Raw genomic sequence first — 18,973 nt, forward strand, 5'->3', positions numbered from 1 at the left:
GTATCCCTGTCATATCAGCGTGGGACCAAGCAAAGCAGTCTACGTTAGCTTTTAAAAATTCAATTATCATACCTCGCATGTCTGAGCTTAAATTGGCTCCGACATAAACCTTCCGTTCAGGCCATTGCTCAAATAATATCACTGCCTCGAGCTCTTGAATTGTTGTTTTGATGCTTTCATTTTCTTCAGGTTCTTGAATTGTATCAGGCCTCGAGTCCAAATCTGTCTTTTCTTGTTCAGCTGAAGTTTGATCTTTTACACCTTCAACTGCTTCCTGTAATTGCTATTTTTCTTTATTTATGGTGCTCGTTCCTGTTACAACATTGATACTTCTAGCTGTCTGCTGATCCCCACGAATTTGGCAAATTCCACATGGTGATAGGAATTTAATAACTTGATGTAGAGTTGATGGGACAACATCCATATCATGTATCCATGGTCTTCCCATGATCATATTGTAGGCCATTTCCATATCAACTACCTGAAATTTAGTTTCTTTAACAACACATGTAACAAAAGTTGTTAGAATTACCTCTCCTTTTGTTACCACGCTTGAATTGTCGAAGCCTGACAAGGTGTGCACCTTGGGTATCACTTTATCTTTAGCTTGCATTTCACGTAATACCCTTAGTAGTATAATATTTACGGAACTCCCTGGATCAATCAAAACTCGTCTTATATTAGTATTATGTACAAGTAAAGATATTACCAGAGCGTCATTATGTGGAGTTATCGCTCCTTCGGTATCTGCATCATCGAACGAAATACTTTCATTTTCTAAAACTTGCCGCACCCGTTTCCCGTGTGTAATTGTTACTTTAGAAACCTTGTTGGAGGATGTGTAGGTTATGCCGTGAATATCTTCTCCCCCACTTATCACATTCACTGTTCTCTTGGGTGAAGGAGGCTTTGGTGGCTCTTGCCTATTTTTCATATAGGCTTGTTTTCCTTTTTCACTAAATAACTCAGTGAGGTACCCTTGCTTCAATAGATGATCCACTTCACTCTGCAAGAATCTACATTCTGAAGTTTTGTGCCCGTGATCATTGTGGAATTCGCACCAATGATCTGGATTGCGTCTATTTGGATTTGACCGCATCTCTTTTGGCCACCGTACCTTATCTCCCATGCTTCTCAAAACAGCCACGAGCTCGGAGGTGGAGACATTAAAATTATATCCGCCGAATCGTGCCTTTAAACTTCTGTCATCATCTCGTGACTCTTGTCTGTTCCGATCATTCTTGAATTTCGAAGAAGAACCAGAGTCCCTGTTCCTCGATTTTTGATCATATTGTTGGCTATCTTGTTTTGACTGTGGGTCTTTTCCTGCAGGTCCCATATATGGATCGTACCTGTTTTTACCTGATCTTTTTTCGGTTTCTGATCTTCTGGAACCACCCTTTTCTTCATGATGAAACTTAGGTACGGTATCTTCTTCAATTCACAGCTTCGTACTATACCTGTTGTAAACATCATTCCATGTGGTTGCAGGAAATTCTCGAAGACTTTCTTTGAGTCGTCTCGTGGCTTCAGAACTTTTGTCATTTAAATTACTTGCAAAAGCTATAGCAGCCCAATTGTCAGGCACACGAGGTAGAGTCATTCTTTCACGCTGGAATCTATCAACGAAGTTTCTAAGCAACTCCGAATCCCCTTGTTTGATTTTGAAAATATCTTCCATCCTTTTCTCAACCTTTTGTGCTCCCGAATGTGCTTTAATAAAAGAATCTGCAAGCTCAGCAAAAGAATTAATAGAATTTTCAGATAAAAGAGAATACCAGGTTAATGCACCCTTGGTGAGTGTTTCTCCAAATTTCTTGACCAGTACTGATTCAATTTCTTGTTTGGTCAAGTCGTTGCCTTTCACGCCTGTTGTAAATGCAGTCACGTGGTCACGTGGGTCTGTAGTACCATCATATTTCGGGATGTCAGGCATTTTGAACTTTTTCAGAATTGGAAGGGGAGCAACACTTGGCTTCCAAGGTTGTTGTGAGTATTTGTCCATGTCTACTCCTTTTATTACAAGCGGAACTCCAGGGATTTGCTCAATACGCTCATTTTGTTCCTTAATCTGTTTCTGCAAGGTTAGTACTAAATTTTGCAAATAGGAATTATTTGAATTACCTGGTCCCCCTTCCTGTGGTTCACTGGTGGTTCCTCCATTTCCAGAATTAACAAGACCAGAACGGGGATTCTCCAATGTATTATTATTAGGAGTTGGTGTGGGTGGTGCAGCAGGCAATCGACTAACTAGAGCCTGAAGAGCTTTGTCGACCTGTGCATCAATTAGCTTTTGTAAAGCTTCATTTGTACCTCCTTCAAAGTGTTCAGATTGTTCTTGTTGATCAGCACAAGATTCAGTAATAGGAGTGCCTTCACGAGATTGACGTGGTGAATCTGGAGGGGAGGGAACCACGTCACCTTGATGTTGATGGATTTGATTTTCATGGTTTCCCAATGTATTATTACTGTTATTGTCGGTGTTGTTGTTTGACATGGTGATAACAATGGACAAGATATAGCTTAAAAGAAAAGATTATCAGATTCCCGGTAACGAAACCAATTTGTTTAACCAAAAATCTGAGTCTTTTGTCAAAGCTAAAAAGAAATTCGGGTTACTGATAATCAGGAGACGAAAATAAAATGTTTTTGAGAATGATGGTAAAGCAGTAAATAGTTTTGTATTTCAGTAAGATCTCAATAGTATTTCGTGTCTCTACAGATGTTGAGTCCTTCTCCTTTTATAGTTGATTCTAGGAGAAGATGTAATGCCTTTGTCTTAATGAGGCAATTATGAGCAATAAATGACATTAAAAGAAACGTTACACAATCATTTCTATTTAATTCAAATATTCTAACGTATTTGATATTTAATGCTGTATTTAGACTCTTTTACGTCATCAGATTCGTATCTTCAACTTCTTCCGATCTTCGGTCTTTAAATGACTCGAATAGGTACGAGACTCGTACCTATTTTAGTAACAGTCCACACCTATGTTGCTTTCTTTTTCCCTTATCTGTTGTCGCCCGTGCCTCTTGGCTATTTATTGTATTTTGACCATTTGACCAGTCCACGTGTCATGCCACGTCACCTACAATGTAAATTCAGTTTTTTTCCAATACACAATCCTCTTAGAGAATTCTAAGGGAGAAAATAAAAAATAGCCAGATTTATAAGTGGTCATTCAAAAAGAGCCACAATTTCAAAAGTAATCGAAATTTAGTCACTTTTCATGTCAAGATAAATCTGAACGAAAACACTGTTCAAATTATATACTGAAACTTTCGGCGTGATGGAGTTCCAGCATAATATGCTGGAAGTTCATACACATGTACACCGATTTCCAGTATATTATGCTGGAACTTTCCGTGTTGCAGCAAAATAGTGGCTATTTTTCAATGACTTTGCAAACGCTGGCTATTTTTGAATGACTAGTCCGAAAACTTGCTAGTCCATGCTATTTTTACGAATTCTAACGGTCAAAGTTTGGACATCATTTTTAAATGGGCTTCAAAACGGAGTAAAAAATATTTATACAATCAGATTCCTTAAAAAATAATTATAGATAACCTTCTTTAATAAAATTTTATTATACTATTAGAATGTATATGGTTAGATCCTTTTTACTTTCATTTCAGACTGAAAAAAATTTTAACAGAAAATTTATTAAGTATTTGCTTTACTAAATTACTCAATATATGTTGTGTCATATGAGGGTAAGTTTTGTTTGTTAATTATTCTAGCGTTAATGTTTAATTTAACTAGTTTTAGGATACGCGCTTTGCACGTGTACCAAATTGATTAATGTATACTTAAAAAATTCTCATAAATATTATTAAGAAATATGTTTAACTTATTAAATAGAATTTTAACAAAAAAATGTAAGTTCCAAAAATGATGAATATTGATTCCATTTAACTAACTCAATAAAAAAAATTAATTCCACATAAGTCCTCAAAAAATTCCGCATAGGTCCTCAAAAATTGTCTTGTTGTGATTTGTCAAATATCAAAAAAATTAATCTTTTTATCTTTTCGAGATTTGGGAATAAATAGGTTGGCCGTATAATTTCTAGGAAAAATTGATAAGTTATAATATAAATTTTAAAAATAATTAATATTGAGTTAATATTTTACGAAAAATAACATGAACACGAATGCTCAAGTACCAGTGATTTTCTCAATGCCACCAACTCTAACTTGTGCTAGAAGTACATGTACAGAGGGACTCAATTTTTTATAAATTAATGTATATACAATAGTCCAAATATTTAAGTTGGAACAAAAGTGCACATCCAATAGAACTTTAAAATTCTGTCAAATTCATGAGATATTTACCTTCCTAATTTGTATGTGTAGTTACAAAAAAAAATGATACAAACGAATCGTTTGATATTTACTTAGTTGATTTTAATATCCTAAAAATTAAGATTTTACATAGTGATTTAAATAAGGAAAGCTTTAATAAAAAAAGTTTTAGTTGATTTCAAACTCTACATCCAATGTAAAATTTATTTTAAAAGGGTAAAAAAGGCGAACGACATTTCGCTAAGGGTCTTCTTGTTTTTAATATAGTATAGATAATTTGTTTCTTCTAATTGTTCAAAATTTCAGCTCGATGATTGGGTTCTCTGCAAGGTGTACGAGGAGTATGATCCTGAAACCCTGTCTTCTCAGATGGAAATGATGGATGTTGGCTAGAAGCATTTTAGCTAAATTGAATTTTGGAGATCCTACTGAATCTGTTTGTTGAATGTATAAAGTTATACATCCTAGTCTATCCAGTCAATTCCTCTAATCTTACTTTCTCACTCAGAGTGCAGCTAGGTTTTTTCCTTTTATAAAATGTGCAGCTAAGTGCAGAAGCAATTTTGTCCTCATAATTACACCTTTTCCCTAAGAAAAGGAAAAACGATTGACATGAACACTTATGTGCTGTTGAACTAACAGATGTGGTCTTCAAATGGACTATCATAGACCAAAGTCAGTACGTTCAAACTCATACAGTGTGGCTTAGTCACAAAACATAAGAAGAAATTTGCATTATACTTCTCTAAAAAGCCAGTAAAACTCTATAATATGCTTCCTCCTCTCTTTTCTACACATTACAAGCCTCAGAATTAACGTATGCTACAAAGAACAGTAGAGTAATATTCTTAATTTTGTAGTAAGAATCAGAGCCTTACAAGAAAGTAGTCTTTAATTCTTGACATTTGTGCCCATTATTGCACAGTCCCCATCATCATCTCTTGAAATTCCTGTGTACCATCATTTTGATGACGACGAATGCGTGGGAATGGCGTTGAAAGCCCATGAACCACAATCCTAATATTGTAAACAAGGTCCAAATTCTTGATTTTAACGTAATTAATCCTCATTGGAACCAAAGGACCATTGCCACCCTCAGTAGTGACAACCAATTTCTCCCCCCTATCCATTGTCAGCAGCTCTGTATCATGAGGCAATCTTACCAACTCAGAGGCCATTAACAGCCTATTAGGCACAATATGAAACCCAAGATTTGCCACATACTCATGCCCATTCCCACCATCAAAGATTGACAAATCATCAATTGCAAAAATAGTCATGGATTTCAAATCAGCTAACTCAGGGTACTTAACTCTCATAGCAAGTGCCACTATACTATAACCACCAGTACGCAGACTTGCCATAACATCTTTTAACATCAAGCGCGTGGCAGCAAACGCCTCCGTGGGCGGTGGAATAAACGGGAACGACAAACTAGTCATGCTCTCAATTCTGCATGAAATTGGAGAAAGATGAGCGATATACCCCTGTATACCATGAACAATGATGAACCCATTATTGTATAAGTCCGGTTTGGTAATTTCCACCCCGTTTACAAAAACAGACCTCGAAGAGTTGTTAATACGAGAGGGGGTTATAGTAAGACAGCGAGTTGGGGCTAAAGTTTCAATCTTTGTACCAAATGCAAGGTTACGGAGGAAGTGGAAAGAGTAGAGACCAAGAACAGAGTGTTCTTGAAGAAGCAGGGGAAGGGAACAAGAGGGGCAAGTGAGGAGGGAGGAATCAGTAGGGGCGAAAATGGTAAGTGGGAAATTAATGGTGGAGATGTTGGCGTTAAGAGATGCGTTGGCCAGGTCTTGGAAACCGAGATTATTGAGGATGACGGCCAATGGAGATGGAGATTGAGATGGTGATGGAGTTAGGAGAAGGTGACGACGAGAGTCTGGTGTTGAACGGCGGAACACAGGGTTTGCGGCGGTGGTGTGTGAAATGCAGATGAAAATGGAGATGAGGAAGATGAAGAGCTTAGCAGTGGACGCCATTGATGAATTCTTGAAGAAGCTCTTTGTTAGCTTGCTTAAAGAGAGAGAAAGTGTGTGTGTGTTTTGGGGAAATGCGAAGGGAAAGACGTTTGACGGAGCGGTTATAATGAAGAGAGATTTTCAGTTCAGCTTGCATCGAGAATCTATTAAGTTCGCGCCCAATCAAGAAGACGAGATTACCCTGCAGCTTAGTCATATATTTCCACTGCTTCTTCTTTCCACCAATATATTTCCATTGCTATTGAACTTAAAAAAAATAACCTATTTTTTCTTTTCGTGAGCTCTATACATTTTTTTACATTGAAAAAAATAATAGCAATATTAAAATCTTTTAAAAGCTATATTACTTAAAAATGTAAGGAGCAACAAAAACTCAATATCCTTGATCGCATCTTCCCATAGTATTAGATCATGTTTGTGATCTCATTCGATATTATCTATATTTTTCTTTCGCGGTTATGCTCAAGTTTTCTCGTATCGTAGTACAAATAAATGATAGAAAAGAATTTGCACTACCTATATAATTTAATATTATTCTGGTTATGATGGGGTTGCATCACGGGTCGACACTCAACCTGTTTTTGTTTGCTCTAGTGATGGACGTACTGACGCGCCACATCCAAGAGGAGGTGCCATGGTGCATGTTATTTGCATATGATATTGTATTGATTGACGAGACGCGAGACGGTGTGAACGTGGAATTACAGGTATGGTGGCAGATCCCGGAATCTAAAGGTTTCAACTTGAGTAGGACCAAGATAGAATACTTGGAGTGTAAGTTCAGTGGCGAGACTCAAGGAGGGGAAGGGGAGGTAAGGCTGCACTCGCAGGTCATCCCTAGAAGAGGGAGTTTTAAGTACCTTGGGTCTATTATTCAGGGGATGGGGAGATTGATGAAGATGTCGCACATCATATTGGAGCGGGATGGATAAGATAGAGACTCGTTTCCGGTGTTTTGTGTGACAAGAAGGTGCCACCGAAACTTAAGGATAAGTTCTACAGAATGGTAGTAAGACCAACGATGTTGTATGGGACTGAGTGTTAGCCAGTTAAGATAACTCATGTCAGAAGATGAAGGTAGAATTGATGTGGATTTGCGGGCACACCAACTTAGAGAGGATAAAAAATGAAGTTATTTGCGATAAGGTGGGTGTGACCCTCTATTGAGGACAAGATGCGAGAAGCGCGGCTTAGGTGGTTTGGTCATGTAAGGAAGATGAGCACACACGCCCCGGTGAGGAGGTGTGAGAGGTTGACATTGGAGGGCCTACGGAGAGGTAGAGGTAGGTCAAAGAAGAGGTGGGGAGAGGTGATTAGGCAAGATATAACGCAACTTTAGCTGACCGAGGACATGACCCTTAATATGAAGGTATGGAGGTCGATGATTAGGGTAGTAGAGTAGGTAGTCTAGCGCGTTCATATCAGTAGTATTGGCACGCAGTCTCGCTTTCTCTTGGTAGTAAGTTTTTATGACTAACCGTTGTTTTCTTTCACTATTGATCACCTTACTATCTTGTTGTTTTTATTCTACTTTTATATGGCTTTTTGGTAATGTCCCTTCTTGTCTATATTTCATTAATGTGATGTTTATGCTATCGTGAGCCGAGAGTCTATTGGAAACAGCCTCTCTATCCTCACAAAATAGGGGTAAAGTCTGCGTATACACTACTATCCCCAGACCTCACGGTGTGGAATAATACTGGGTATGTTATTATTGTTGTATATAATTTAATATTATATTATAACAGGTTATTTATCTCATTTCTAAGATTATTAATAATTTATTATAGATAGTTATGTGAACTATTTCTTAGATAACCTGATAGTTGTATAAATCTTTTACCTTATCAATATAGAAAAGTTAAACTTCAAAGGAGTTTACTTTTTACACATTGGTATGTACAAAATATTGAAACAAGGCCGGTCACAAAATTATTATTTTGAAGAGAAAAATGAGAATAAACAAGAAAAAAAACGAAAAATAGCCTGATTTATAATTGCAATTGAAAATTAGCCACATTTTCAAAAGGAATTGAAATTTAGTCACTTTTTCATATATAAAAAATTTGAACCAAAACACCCTTAAAAACTCGAAAAATATTTCTTCATAATATACTGAGTTCAAAATTTTTACATATAAGATTCCAATATAATGTGCTGAAATTTCATAATGTGTTGGAGTTCCAATATAATATGCTAGAAGTTAGTATATTATGCTAGAACTTTCCATATTTCAGCTAGGTTATTTTTGTTTAGATTTTAGCTCCAGAAAAAATAGTGACTATTTTTTAATGATTTACAAATGCTAGCTATTTTTCAATTACTAGTCCGAAAACTAACTAGCCCATGCTATTTTCACCTTAAACAAAAGATTCCTATCAAACAAAAAGGAGTAATTTTCATAACCACTATAATTTAGAGCCTAATAACTATATTTTGCCTAATTACCATTCGTAACTAATGTTCAATTGGTACTAACTTGTATCACTTTTTTTGAAACACACAACGAATACAACATGTACCAATTGTGTTCGTTTGCACAATTGTATTCATTCGTGCAACGAATATGATATGTATGAACTGTAACAAAGGCGAAATACAAGGGTGTATACAAAGGATACAACTTGTATCAACTGTATACAAGGGTCTATACAAGGATACAACATGTATCGACTATATTTGTTCGTGCAACAAATACAACTAAGGCGAAATACATAATGCAGAAAATAAAAGTTCATGTTGAGATTCGAATGCAAGACCTTTGCTAGCTAAGCAGACGCTCTAAGCAGGATAAAATATTATTTCAGTTCAAAATAATTAATCTCTTATTTCATGGATTTGCTATAGAGTTCAAATATAGTTATAAATAGTAAATTTATTGAAAGTATAGCTACAAATGATAATTACAATGTAAATATTTGATGTGTCGCATAATTCTCGGGGCATTTGCATCTATACCCGCTTTTTGGGTCACGTTTTAACTTGTGTCCACTTTGTAAAAAAAATTGTAAGTGTACCTACTTTTTCGCGTAACTTTAGTATACGGGCCTAAAGTATCAAATGCAATCACGCAAAACTTCAGCACTCTAGTAGACGGGCCTGAAGTAGCAAAAATTGCTGAACCAAGTGTGCTGAAGTTTTTGTTTGTAATTGCTGAACTTAAGCATAGTAGCTGAAGTTTTGTTCTCTATTTGCTGAAGTTTTTGTTTGTAATTGCTGAACTTAAGCATTCTAGTAGCTGAAGTTTTGTCTCTGTTTGCTGAACTTCAGCATTTTAGCTGAAGTTTTGTTCTATATTTGCTGAACTTCAGCATGTTTTATGCTATCATGTAATTGATTTTTTGTACAGATAATAAATTTATCATAAGTAGAATTAGTAACTTAAAAAACTAAATAGTGATTTAGCACAACATATAAAATGCATTAATAATGTATAAAGCTGAATCTAAAAAAAAATAGAATGTGAATTAAAGGAAATGGACTTATATTTACATACATGTACGTACTTACTTTAGAAAGTTATTCATAATTTACTTTTAAATAATCTGATAAACATACTTATGACAATCATCCCCATGAACTGAAGTTTAATAGCAGCACCAACAACAACAAAAGAAAAAAAAGAAGAAGAAGAAAACGAAGGAAGAGGAGAAAGAGAGCTGAAATTGTTTAAAAAAATAAGTACAAGTTAAAACTTTTAAAAAAATGAATATAAGTTAAATGGGGGCGACCACGTGCAATTTTTACATAATTCTCCGTGAAAAAAAAAGCCCAAGACCAAAACTAAAAAAGTAGCGAAGGCCACAACGGCGTTGTGTCACAAGATCAGGGAAGATTGTATTGTTGGAAAAGAGGTCCAGCCCGAAGTCAAGGCCCATGGCCTAAAAGGCACCCAAGAATTAGCGAAGCCTTTTAAGAAAACCCTAAAACCCAGCGAGCAATATTAACACAGAACTTAGAACGGAGGCGCAGCACAGAGCTTGAGAGAGAGAGAGAGAGAGAGAGAGTAGCCGGTGCAGCAACCCGAGAGACAAAAGTATTGTTATCAACACTAATTATTTTGCTATACTTTAGTTAGTAAATGTGTATATAGTAGACTATATTAAAAGATTTATTCATTGCTTACAGGGAAAAAATGGCGGACAAGGCAGTGACTATTAGAACTAGGAAGTTCATGACCAATAGGCTTCTTGCAAGGAAACAATTCGTAAGTCCTTAAAAATGTTGACCCTTTTCGCATTGAAACAAAGCTTGTCTTTGTAAAGCTCCTTTGATCTATTTAAAAACTCAAATGGGTATCACAATTTTTACAGATTATTGATGTCTTGCATCCTGGAAGAGCCAATGTTTCCAAGGTTAGAACTATTCTCGTTTGTTATTTTTTCGCTAATAAATTTCCGTATGTGCTTATTCATTACAAGCTTAGGAGATTTTCACGTTTTAGCTGTAGTTATAGGAGGGAGAGATCCAATAACTCTTTAGCTAACATGATGGGCTTTGGTTATCTTTCTTTTAATGTTCATTCTTGCGCTGGAATAAAGCAAAATGAATAAAAACCAATATTAACTGCCTTTGCCACTATATGGAAACTTCCCTTTTAGTCAAGGGGATTAAGAAGTATTTGTAAATATGAAAAAATTGATTGTGCGCTATTTGTGCTATTCTCCATCAAATGGGATTCAATTGAGCCACTGGTTTGGGATTGAGACCGAGTTGATCACATATGTCAACTTCTTGCCAAGTGAAATACCTAACGAGCTTCTTCATGATTTTGTCCTGAACCATAGGTGGTGTTTCTTAAGAAATGTTAAAGAAAAGTTTTCCCTCGCATCTCGGCACTATTGCTTTGCTTTTGGTTATTTTGTAATATACTGTACATGATAACTTATAGTATCTAATAGCTTCACGGTTAAAAGTCATTTTTTCATTACTTTGACTCATATCTGAATATGCTCAATTTTTAACCTGTTACTATTTTGGGTTATCCCTTATTTAGTTCTTGTGATTTTGTGGCTTTTCAATGTTCATCTGATATTGTAGGCTGAGTTGAAAGAGAAATTGGCAAGGATGTATGAAGTGAAAGAGCCAAATGCCATCTTCGTGTTCAAGTTCAGGACCCACTTTGGAGGAGGCAAATCTACTGGATTTGGTTTGATCTATGACTCTGTTGAAAACGCAAAGAAGTATGAGCCCAAGTACAGGTTGATCAGGGTAAGCATCATATTATTTATACATGCGTGCTAGTATGTGCTTCCAAAACCTGTGCATTGTTTTTCTTTTTTCCTTGTAATGTATGAGCAGGATTGTCTTTTTTGGTGAATGTAAGCTCTAGAATTAGCACATACTCTATTATTTTCAACTCATGAACATAGATATTAAGATTTTAAAAAACTCAAAGGGAAACGTTTTTTGTGTTTCATAGACTTTAAGTTTGTTTTCCATAAGGTTTTAGGTGTGTCCAATTATAATCTATTTTAGTAGATTGCATAGGGTTGCTTGTTCACGCAAAACCGTAAGTGCTGCAACTGGTGAAGTTGGGAGAATAGAATGTGGTAGTCAAGGTTCATTGCATGTTTTATGCCCATTCAAGAGTCTTAGTATTTTTTACCAGATAATTTTGTTCTCGTGTATGCCTTACCCTATCCTAATAACTGTGGATGATGTTATAGAATCACCATTGGAAGTGAGCACGTACAGTTTCTAACTTTGCAGAAGTTTATCGTCTTATATTTTGTCAGTCTTATATTTTCACCATAATTATATTCATGAGATGTCTATTATTGTAACTTTTGCTCATCTGCTATCCAAAACCAATTACAGCCTGTAGGATTGCATTTGTTTGAGCAATGTAGTATAAAGCTATTCTGACTACAATCACATGCTTTGAATTATTTTGATCTCTTTCCTCTAACTCTACCTCTATCCCTATCTTCTTTATTCAGTAGTTTTTGGTTCCAATTTGCATTTAAAAGTGTTCTTTATTGGAAGTGTATCTTGTCGAGTTAAATTTATCCCCAAAAAAAACTGTATCGTGTTGTGAGCTGCTTTCAGCATTTTCATGAAGTTGTATTCTGAACCTTTCATGTAGACAGGAGAAATTCTTTCACTTTTTATATTCTTTTGAGAAACTATTCCTCAGGCAAAGTAGCCAACAAGTTAATGAAGGGCCTGTTAAGTTAACATTACTCATCTCTAGTTCTCCCCAAGTGATAAATATATCCTTCTATGTGACGAAGTACTAGCACAATCCAGGATCATTTTACTGAATATTGAGTACTATATTTTGAAGCTTCTTCATGATTGGATCAGTCTGTAACCATTGCTAACAATTTTCACCATTGAACAACTTGCGCAGAATGGATTAGACACCAAGGTGGAGAAGTCCAGGAAGCAAATGAAGGAGCGCAAGAACAGAGCCAAGAAAGTTCGTGGTGTCAAGAAGGTAAAGATTGTTATCTCTTATGGTCTTTGCTGCTATGACCAGGAGATAATTGCTCCATTGTTTTCGGTTCATGTTTTCATTCTTCTCAACTTGTTGAGCCGAGAGTCTCCGTGAAACAGCCTCTCTACCCTTTTCGGGGTAGGGGTAAGGTCTGCGTACACTCTACTCTCCCCAGACTCCACAAGTGGGATTTTACTGGTTATGTTGTTGTTTTCATTCTTCTCAAGCTAACGGTATTGTTCCATGAAATTTGCAGACCAAGGCCGGAGATGCTAAGAAGAAGTGATCTATTACTAATTGTAGACGAAGCGGGAAAAATGTTTTGCCTTATCATATGTGTTTATGTGGGGACCTTTTTGTAGGCTCTTTTCAATCTTGTTACTCTAATATAATTTGCATGTTCAAGTACTAGATCATCAAAATTGAGTGGATGTTTAAAATATTCTTCTCTTCCATTTTTACCAAATGACTACTTTTGTCCTAAAATATTCGTATAGAATACACGAATATACTTAAATATCTTCCAGATGACATTAACTTGGAGGTCTACTCTGTTTTCTCGCTTTCAATTTGCTTTTTAAACAAGTTACAAATTTTTAATACAATATCAATCTCAGGTCATATTCAATTTTCTTTGTTCTCTTTTACTGTTTCTTTCTATTTTTTTACCGTTTCTATCTTTGAGTACAAACTATTAAATTACAGATGTGTATTTCACCATTGTACACTTGCAAACAAGAAAAAGAAATTTTCTCACAGAACCAAGAATTATAAAAAAAAAGCTAAACACGGGTCTTCTTGAATGGTTCTAAGTCTAACTCCTTTTCTTTCTTCCTTTATCTCTTCAGCTGAAGGAATTTCTGTTTTGCTCAGATCACGTTCAAATTAAATCTCCATTCTTATCGGGGAGAAACTTTTTCAGGTTAGCATTATGTGCTGAAAATTACTTTTAAGTGCTAAAACTAATTTAACAAATAAGCAGTTACATGTTTGGGTACAAGTACTGAAATTGATAATAAGTTGTTGCAGTATTTGATAAAAAAGTGCTGATAAGCTCTTTTTCTGTTAAAATAACTTAAATAATCTCAGAACGGTTTACACTTATAAGGGCGTAATTTCTTCAAAATTTTAGATTCCAGATCGACTCAAATACAAAATATTCTATTTATCATTTTATTTTAAATACAACTGTGCTTAGATAAGATAATTTTTATGATAAATATAATTTATTTTATGATAAGCATATAATCATAAGTTATAATAATTAATAAATTGACAAAATTTTCTCAGTAAAAAATAAACCTAAATAGAACAAATTATTTGAAGAGAAACAAACATTGTTTTCTTCACCACAACACTTAGAAAACAATACACCAACAATTTGATATGTCCTTATTTATTATATACACTTCAAAGATTAATGCACAATCACATAGATATAAGTATGCAAATGAATAGAAAATTTGCTTATCCTAGCTTGTCAATGAAAATTGCAGACTTGAATAGGTGGGGGAAGGGGAGGAGAGGGGAGGTTTAGGTTGAATACTTGAGGCAGTGAGTATCGATGTAGGAATTTTATTCTAAAAAAGAATATTTTAAGGATAAAATAGTAAAAATTTTGGTCAAACTTAAATGCTTATAATCTAAAAATTCATAAGCTGGGGGTGACCAGCTTATGGCTTTTGGATTATTTTTGACTTATAATCACTTGACTTATAAGCACTTTTAACTTTACCAAACGCGTAGATAAGCCGAAAAGTGCTTATAAGCTAGTTTGACCAGCTTATAAGCTTAGCCAAACACCCTCTTAGTGAGTGTTTGGACATAAGAATTGTAAAATTTCCAAAAAAAAATATTGTTTGGAGATGAATATAATTTTGAGTTGTTTTTGAAGTTTTGTGAGTGTAAATTTTGAAAAATAACTTTTTGGAATTTTTCAAATTATTAAAAAATTTTAAAATGCATCTTCAAGTGAAAATTAAAATTTTTATGACTAAACGGTGATTTCGAAAAAGAGTAAAAATAATTCAAAAAAAAGTAAAAAAAATTCTTATGCCCAAAAGGGCTCTTAGGGTTTCAGACCAAATCTGTCAAGGGAACTATATCAAGGACCAAAATAAAGCAACCCTGATACATTAAGGACCATTTTGATCATTTTCTCGGTTTACATGCATAGAACCTTAAAAGTTTGTCTTTGTTTCAACCGTAAATATTAGTGAATAAATACATAAACAATTTTATGAAGTTGAGTAAGGGTCCAATGTCCAAACTGCCTCTATAATATATGTTTAGTCCTCGAACAAAAACTTCAATCATCTTAATAATCAAGTTTATGTAAGCTAGTTCTAGGTTATGGCCAAAGGGCTTGGAAATTATGAAGTGGAATTTTCAATTTATTTATGTTTGCATCTTTATGGTTATCATTCTAAAAAATGGATGTGGGGGAAAGAAATGAGTTGATTATTTGCTTTGATATATCGTTTGGAAGACGGGTGAGAAAGGAAGTGAGTTCACCATTGGTATTATAGTTCATTAACACATCACAATATTAGCATTAATACGGTGAACCTATTTGTGTTTCTTTTGGACACAAGACACCGTAAAATGTTTAAAAAAAATAGTTACATATCTATATAAAATGCTCTTTTAAAGAGCGCTATACTTTAACATCCGTTTGGGACATTAAGGCATAACACTCTTTAAAAGAGCGTTTTATATAAAACGCTTTTTTAAAGAGCGATATACCTGTTATGTGGGCCCACCAATAAGTCTCTTGCGCTTAACTGACATAACAATAATTCAAATATGTAAGACACGTTTTAAAAGAGCGCTATACCTCAAAAAATTCACCTCCACCCCTCCCGAGCTAGGCATTGCCTTATTTAAAGGCGTTAAGGATTTTACAAAAAACCATTCAAAAGAATTCCTAACTCCTGTTAAAAAATTTCTTCTTGTTAAATTCTCAAGCATTTTTTCATAATGTCTGAAGAGCGAAAAGTAAGGGTTTCATTATATTGGGGGGGAGGGGGGTGAGGTTGTGGTGGCGAATAACTCTGTGAGCTACAGTTTATCTCCACAGAGTCATGTTAAGTTGCCACTTATAATGGAGTACGATAGACTTGTATCGTTGTTATATAATAAAATGAGGCTAGGCAAATGTTCGGTGAATCTTAAAATAACTGAAAGATATCCGTATTCTGTGACTCCGCAAGGGGTTGCTTCTTACGCTGAGTTTAATATCGAGGATGATGAAACTCTAAGAGATTTTTTGGGGACTTCGGATGAATACCGGAAACTTATTTTGATAAAAATATTGGAAATGTACGTGAAGGTTGAAGACGTTCGCAATAATGAGGTTGCGCAAAGCAGGGATAACCCTCTATCAACGGGTGGTTATTCTGGAGCAGTTTTAGCCGAACAGGTTCCGCCTGAAAGAGTTTGGCCGGATCTAAACTTATCTCCACGGGAGAATGAGGAGCAAGGAAATAATTTCTCTCCTACTTTACATAATCCACAAGACGACGGGTAAACTTTAATTTTCCTTTGTATTACGATGTTTATTTTTGTTGTATTGAATTAACACTCATATATTCCACAGGGGGTACCGTCCAGATATGAATTTTACAAGTTATGAACCCATGCCCAGTTGGAATATGCGTAATTTTGGTGTGTTGGATCATGGTGGTCCATCCGAGAGTCATCACCAACAAGATAATGTCTATCATGGAATGTCAACACATTACGACTTGTAAGTGAAGTGATATAGCTAAATGTAAAGTATTTATCAATTTGAGCAGCTTATTATTTTGTTATTTGTGCAGTGAAAACGAGAAACTTGATGGTCCTGTCCTCACTCAGTTGCCCATAAACGACGTATTTACTCGGGATTTGGCAGATGCGCAGAGTCAGGAAGATAATAGTAATTATGACAAGGGTGATGATGAGGAGGAAGAGAATGCCGAACCTGATTTGATGAGGAAGCATGATCCACCTCCCGTTATACCAAGAGTGTACACGTCCCACGTGTCGTTTCATTCAAGGCATATTCCCTACCTTGATCATTTGTCAAGTATGCCGGATGTGAATTCCCTCACAAGGGATTTTGATGAAATTTGGACAGCAATGTGGGATGAATCCAGACCAACGGTGCTGGCAAAAGGCATGTTTTTTCCTAATAAAGCGCGCCTAAGCAGGGCGGCGAAAATGTACACCGTAAAAGAGTGCTGTGAGATGATGGTATGAGAGTCAAGTCCGGATGTATACAAAGTTGTTTGTCGTAGATGAATTATGGGTTGTCATTGGATGCTGCGTGCGAGCAAGAAGAAAATAGGGTTGTGAAAAGTGGGTAAATATATTGGCACCCACAATTGTGAAATGGACACATTCAATGAGAATCACTTCAATTTGAATGTTGACTTGATTTCTCTTCAATTGATTCCACACATTGAAGCGTCCATTAGGTACAAGATCAAAGAGTGTATTATATCCGTCCACCAGGAATATGGGTGTACTATTACCAAAAGAAAAGCATATCTCGGGCGCAATCGTGCATTTGAAATTGTTTATATATGGTGACTGGGATAAGTCATTTGCATCTCGACAAATACCACATAGCAAGTAGGACTCAACTCCTAATTCCTCAAGCTAAGGTTGGACCAAACACTTACCTCGATGTGATGAACACAATTCACGTCTCAATTATTGCTTTACCCCTTGATTCCACCACCAATTCGCTCGTATCTAGCCACAAGTTACTTAATTATATTAATAAACGCTAAATGAATCAACCACAATGCATGAAAATGAGTTTTCCAAAGTTTTACCCAAAAAGTCAAAAATCACCCCCGGGCTCACATGGTCAAAGCCCGAGGTTCGAACCAAAAATCGATTGCCCATTTTCCCACGAACCCAAATATATAATTTGTTTTGAAAACGGACCTCAAATCGAGGTCAAATCCCCATTTTTTGAAAAACCTAAGTTCTACCCAAAACACCCAATTTCTCCCATGAAAATTATTGATTTTGAGTTGAAATAATGTGAAAAGATGTTAATGATTGAAGAAAACGAGTTAAAATTGACTTACAATCGATTTGGAAGAAGAGTTGTTCTTGAAAAATCGCCCTAGGGAGTTTGTGTTTTGAAAAGAAGTGAAAAATGGTTGATTTTCGGCTAAGTATAAAAGTTGTAGGTCGCAGGTATCGAAAATGCGAACTGGGTTCGCAATTGTGAACCCCAACCTCTGCTAAGTTGGGAATTGCGAACAGCCTCTCGCAAATGCGAGTTGGGAATTGCGAAGGTAGGGTCGCATTTGCGACTACTGGCTAGGAAGGAAGGCATCGCATTTGCGATGGAATTCTCGCAATTGCGAGGATGGGATGGCCTGGGTTTCTTTCGCATTTGTGACATGTTTCTCGCAATTGCGATCTCGCATTTGCGAGCCAGGCTTCGCAAATGCGAAGCCTGCAGGCCTGCAATGCAACAACTAAAAATTCGCAATTCCTCAAGTCCAAAATCCACCCTGTGGCCTATCCAAAACTCACCCGAGCCCTCGAGGCTCCAAACCAAATATGCACACCACCCTAAAAATATCATACGGACTCGCTCGTGCATTCAAATCACTAAAATAACTTCAACAACTATGAATTTAGCATCAAAATCATGAAATTTTCTTAAGAACTTCAAATTTCCAATTTTTTCAAAAACGATCCGATTCACGTCATTTCAAGTCTGTTTCTTACCAAATTTCACAATCTTATCTTAAATCACATATAAGACTTGTACCGGGCGTCGGAACCAAAATACGGGCTCAATACTATCAAGTTCTAATCACAATTCATTTCCAAATCTCATAAATAATTTCAGAAAATAAGTTTCTTTAAAAATTCATTTCTCGGGCTTGAGACCTCGGAATTTGATTTCGGGCATACGCCGAAGTCCTATATTTTCCTACGAACCCTTCGGGACCGTCAAATCACGGGTCCGGGTTCTTTTACCCAAAATGTTAACCGAAGTCAACTTAATTCAATTTATAGCCAAAATTTATCATTTTTCATAGATTTTCACAAAAATGTCTTTCCGGCTATGCGCCCGGACTGTGCATGCAAATCGAGGTGATGCCGAAAGATGTTTTTAACGCCTCAGAATGAAGAATTCACTTTTTTAAAAAAGGTCATCACATCCTCCACCTCTAAAACAACCGTTCGTCCTCAAACGGACAGA

The 18,973-nt window shown here is 35.9% G+C and overlaps 3 protein-coding genes across 3 annotated transcripts; 2 read left to right on the forward strand and 1 right to left on the reverse strand.

The window, feature by feature from the left end:
* Positions 1-5,222: 5,222 nt before the first annotated feature.
* On the reverse strand, positions 5,223-6,311 carry LOC104230793 (fasciclin-like arabinogalactan protein 19). Its single transcript, XM_009783672.2, has one exon. It carries the CDS (start codon positions 6,309-6,311, stop codon positions 5,223-5,225), a length of 1,089 nt encoding a protein of 362 aa, XP_009781974.1.
* Positions 6,312-10,230: 3,919 nt separating this feature from the next.
* Positions 10,231-13,195, forward strand: LOC104230794 (small ribosomal subunit protein eS24z-like). The gene is made up of 6 exons (XM_009783673.2): positions 10,231-10,347; positions 10,440-10,518; positions 10,625-10,666; positions 11,352-11,522; positions 12,667-12,753; positions 13,010-13,195. Exons 2-6 carry the CDS (start codon positions 10,447-10,449, stop codon positions 13,037-13,039), a joined length of 402 nt encoding a protein of 133 aa, XP_009781975.1. The 5' UTR covers positions 10,231-10,347; positions 10,440-10,446; the 3' UTR covers positions 13,040-13,195.
* Positions 13,196-15,805: 2,610 nt separating this feature from the next.
* On the forward strand, positions 15,806-17,056 carry LOC104230795 (uncharacterized). The gene is made up of 3 exons (XM_009783674.2): positions 15,806-16,278; positions 16,352-16,501; positions 16,575-17,056. Exons 1-3 carry the CDS (start codon positions 15,857-15,859, stop codon positions 16,993-16,995), a joined length of 993 nt encoding a protein of 330 aa, XP_009781976.2. The 5' UTR covers positions 15,806-15,856; the 3' UTR covers positions 16,996-17,056.
* The last annotated feature ends 1,917 nt before the right edge of the window (positions 17,057-18,973 follow it).

The sequence above is a fragment of the Nicotiana sylvestris genome, chromosome 9, assembly GCF_000393655.2.
Source record: "Nicotiana sylvestris chromosome 9, ASM39365v2, whole genome shotgun sequence".
NCBI lineage: Eukaryota > Viridiplantae > Streptophyta > Magnoliopsida > Solanales > Solanaceae > Nicotiana > Nicotiana sylvestris.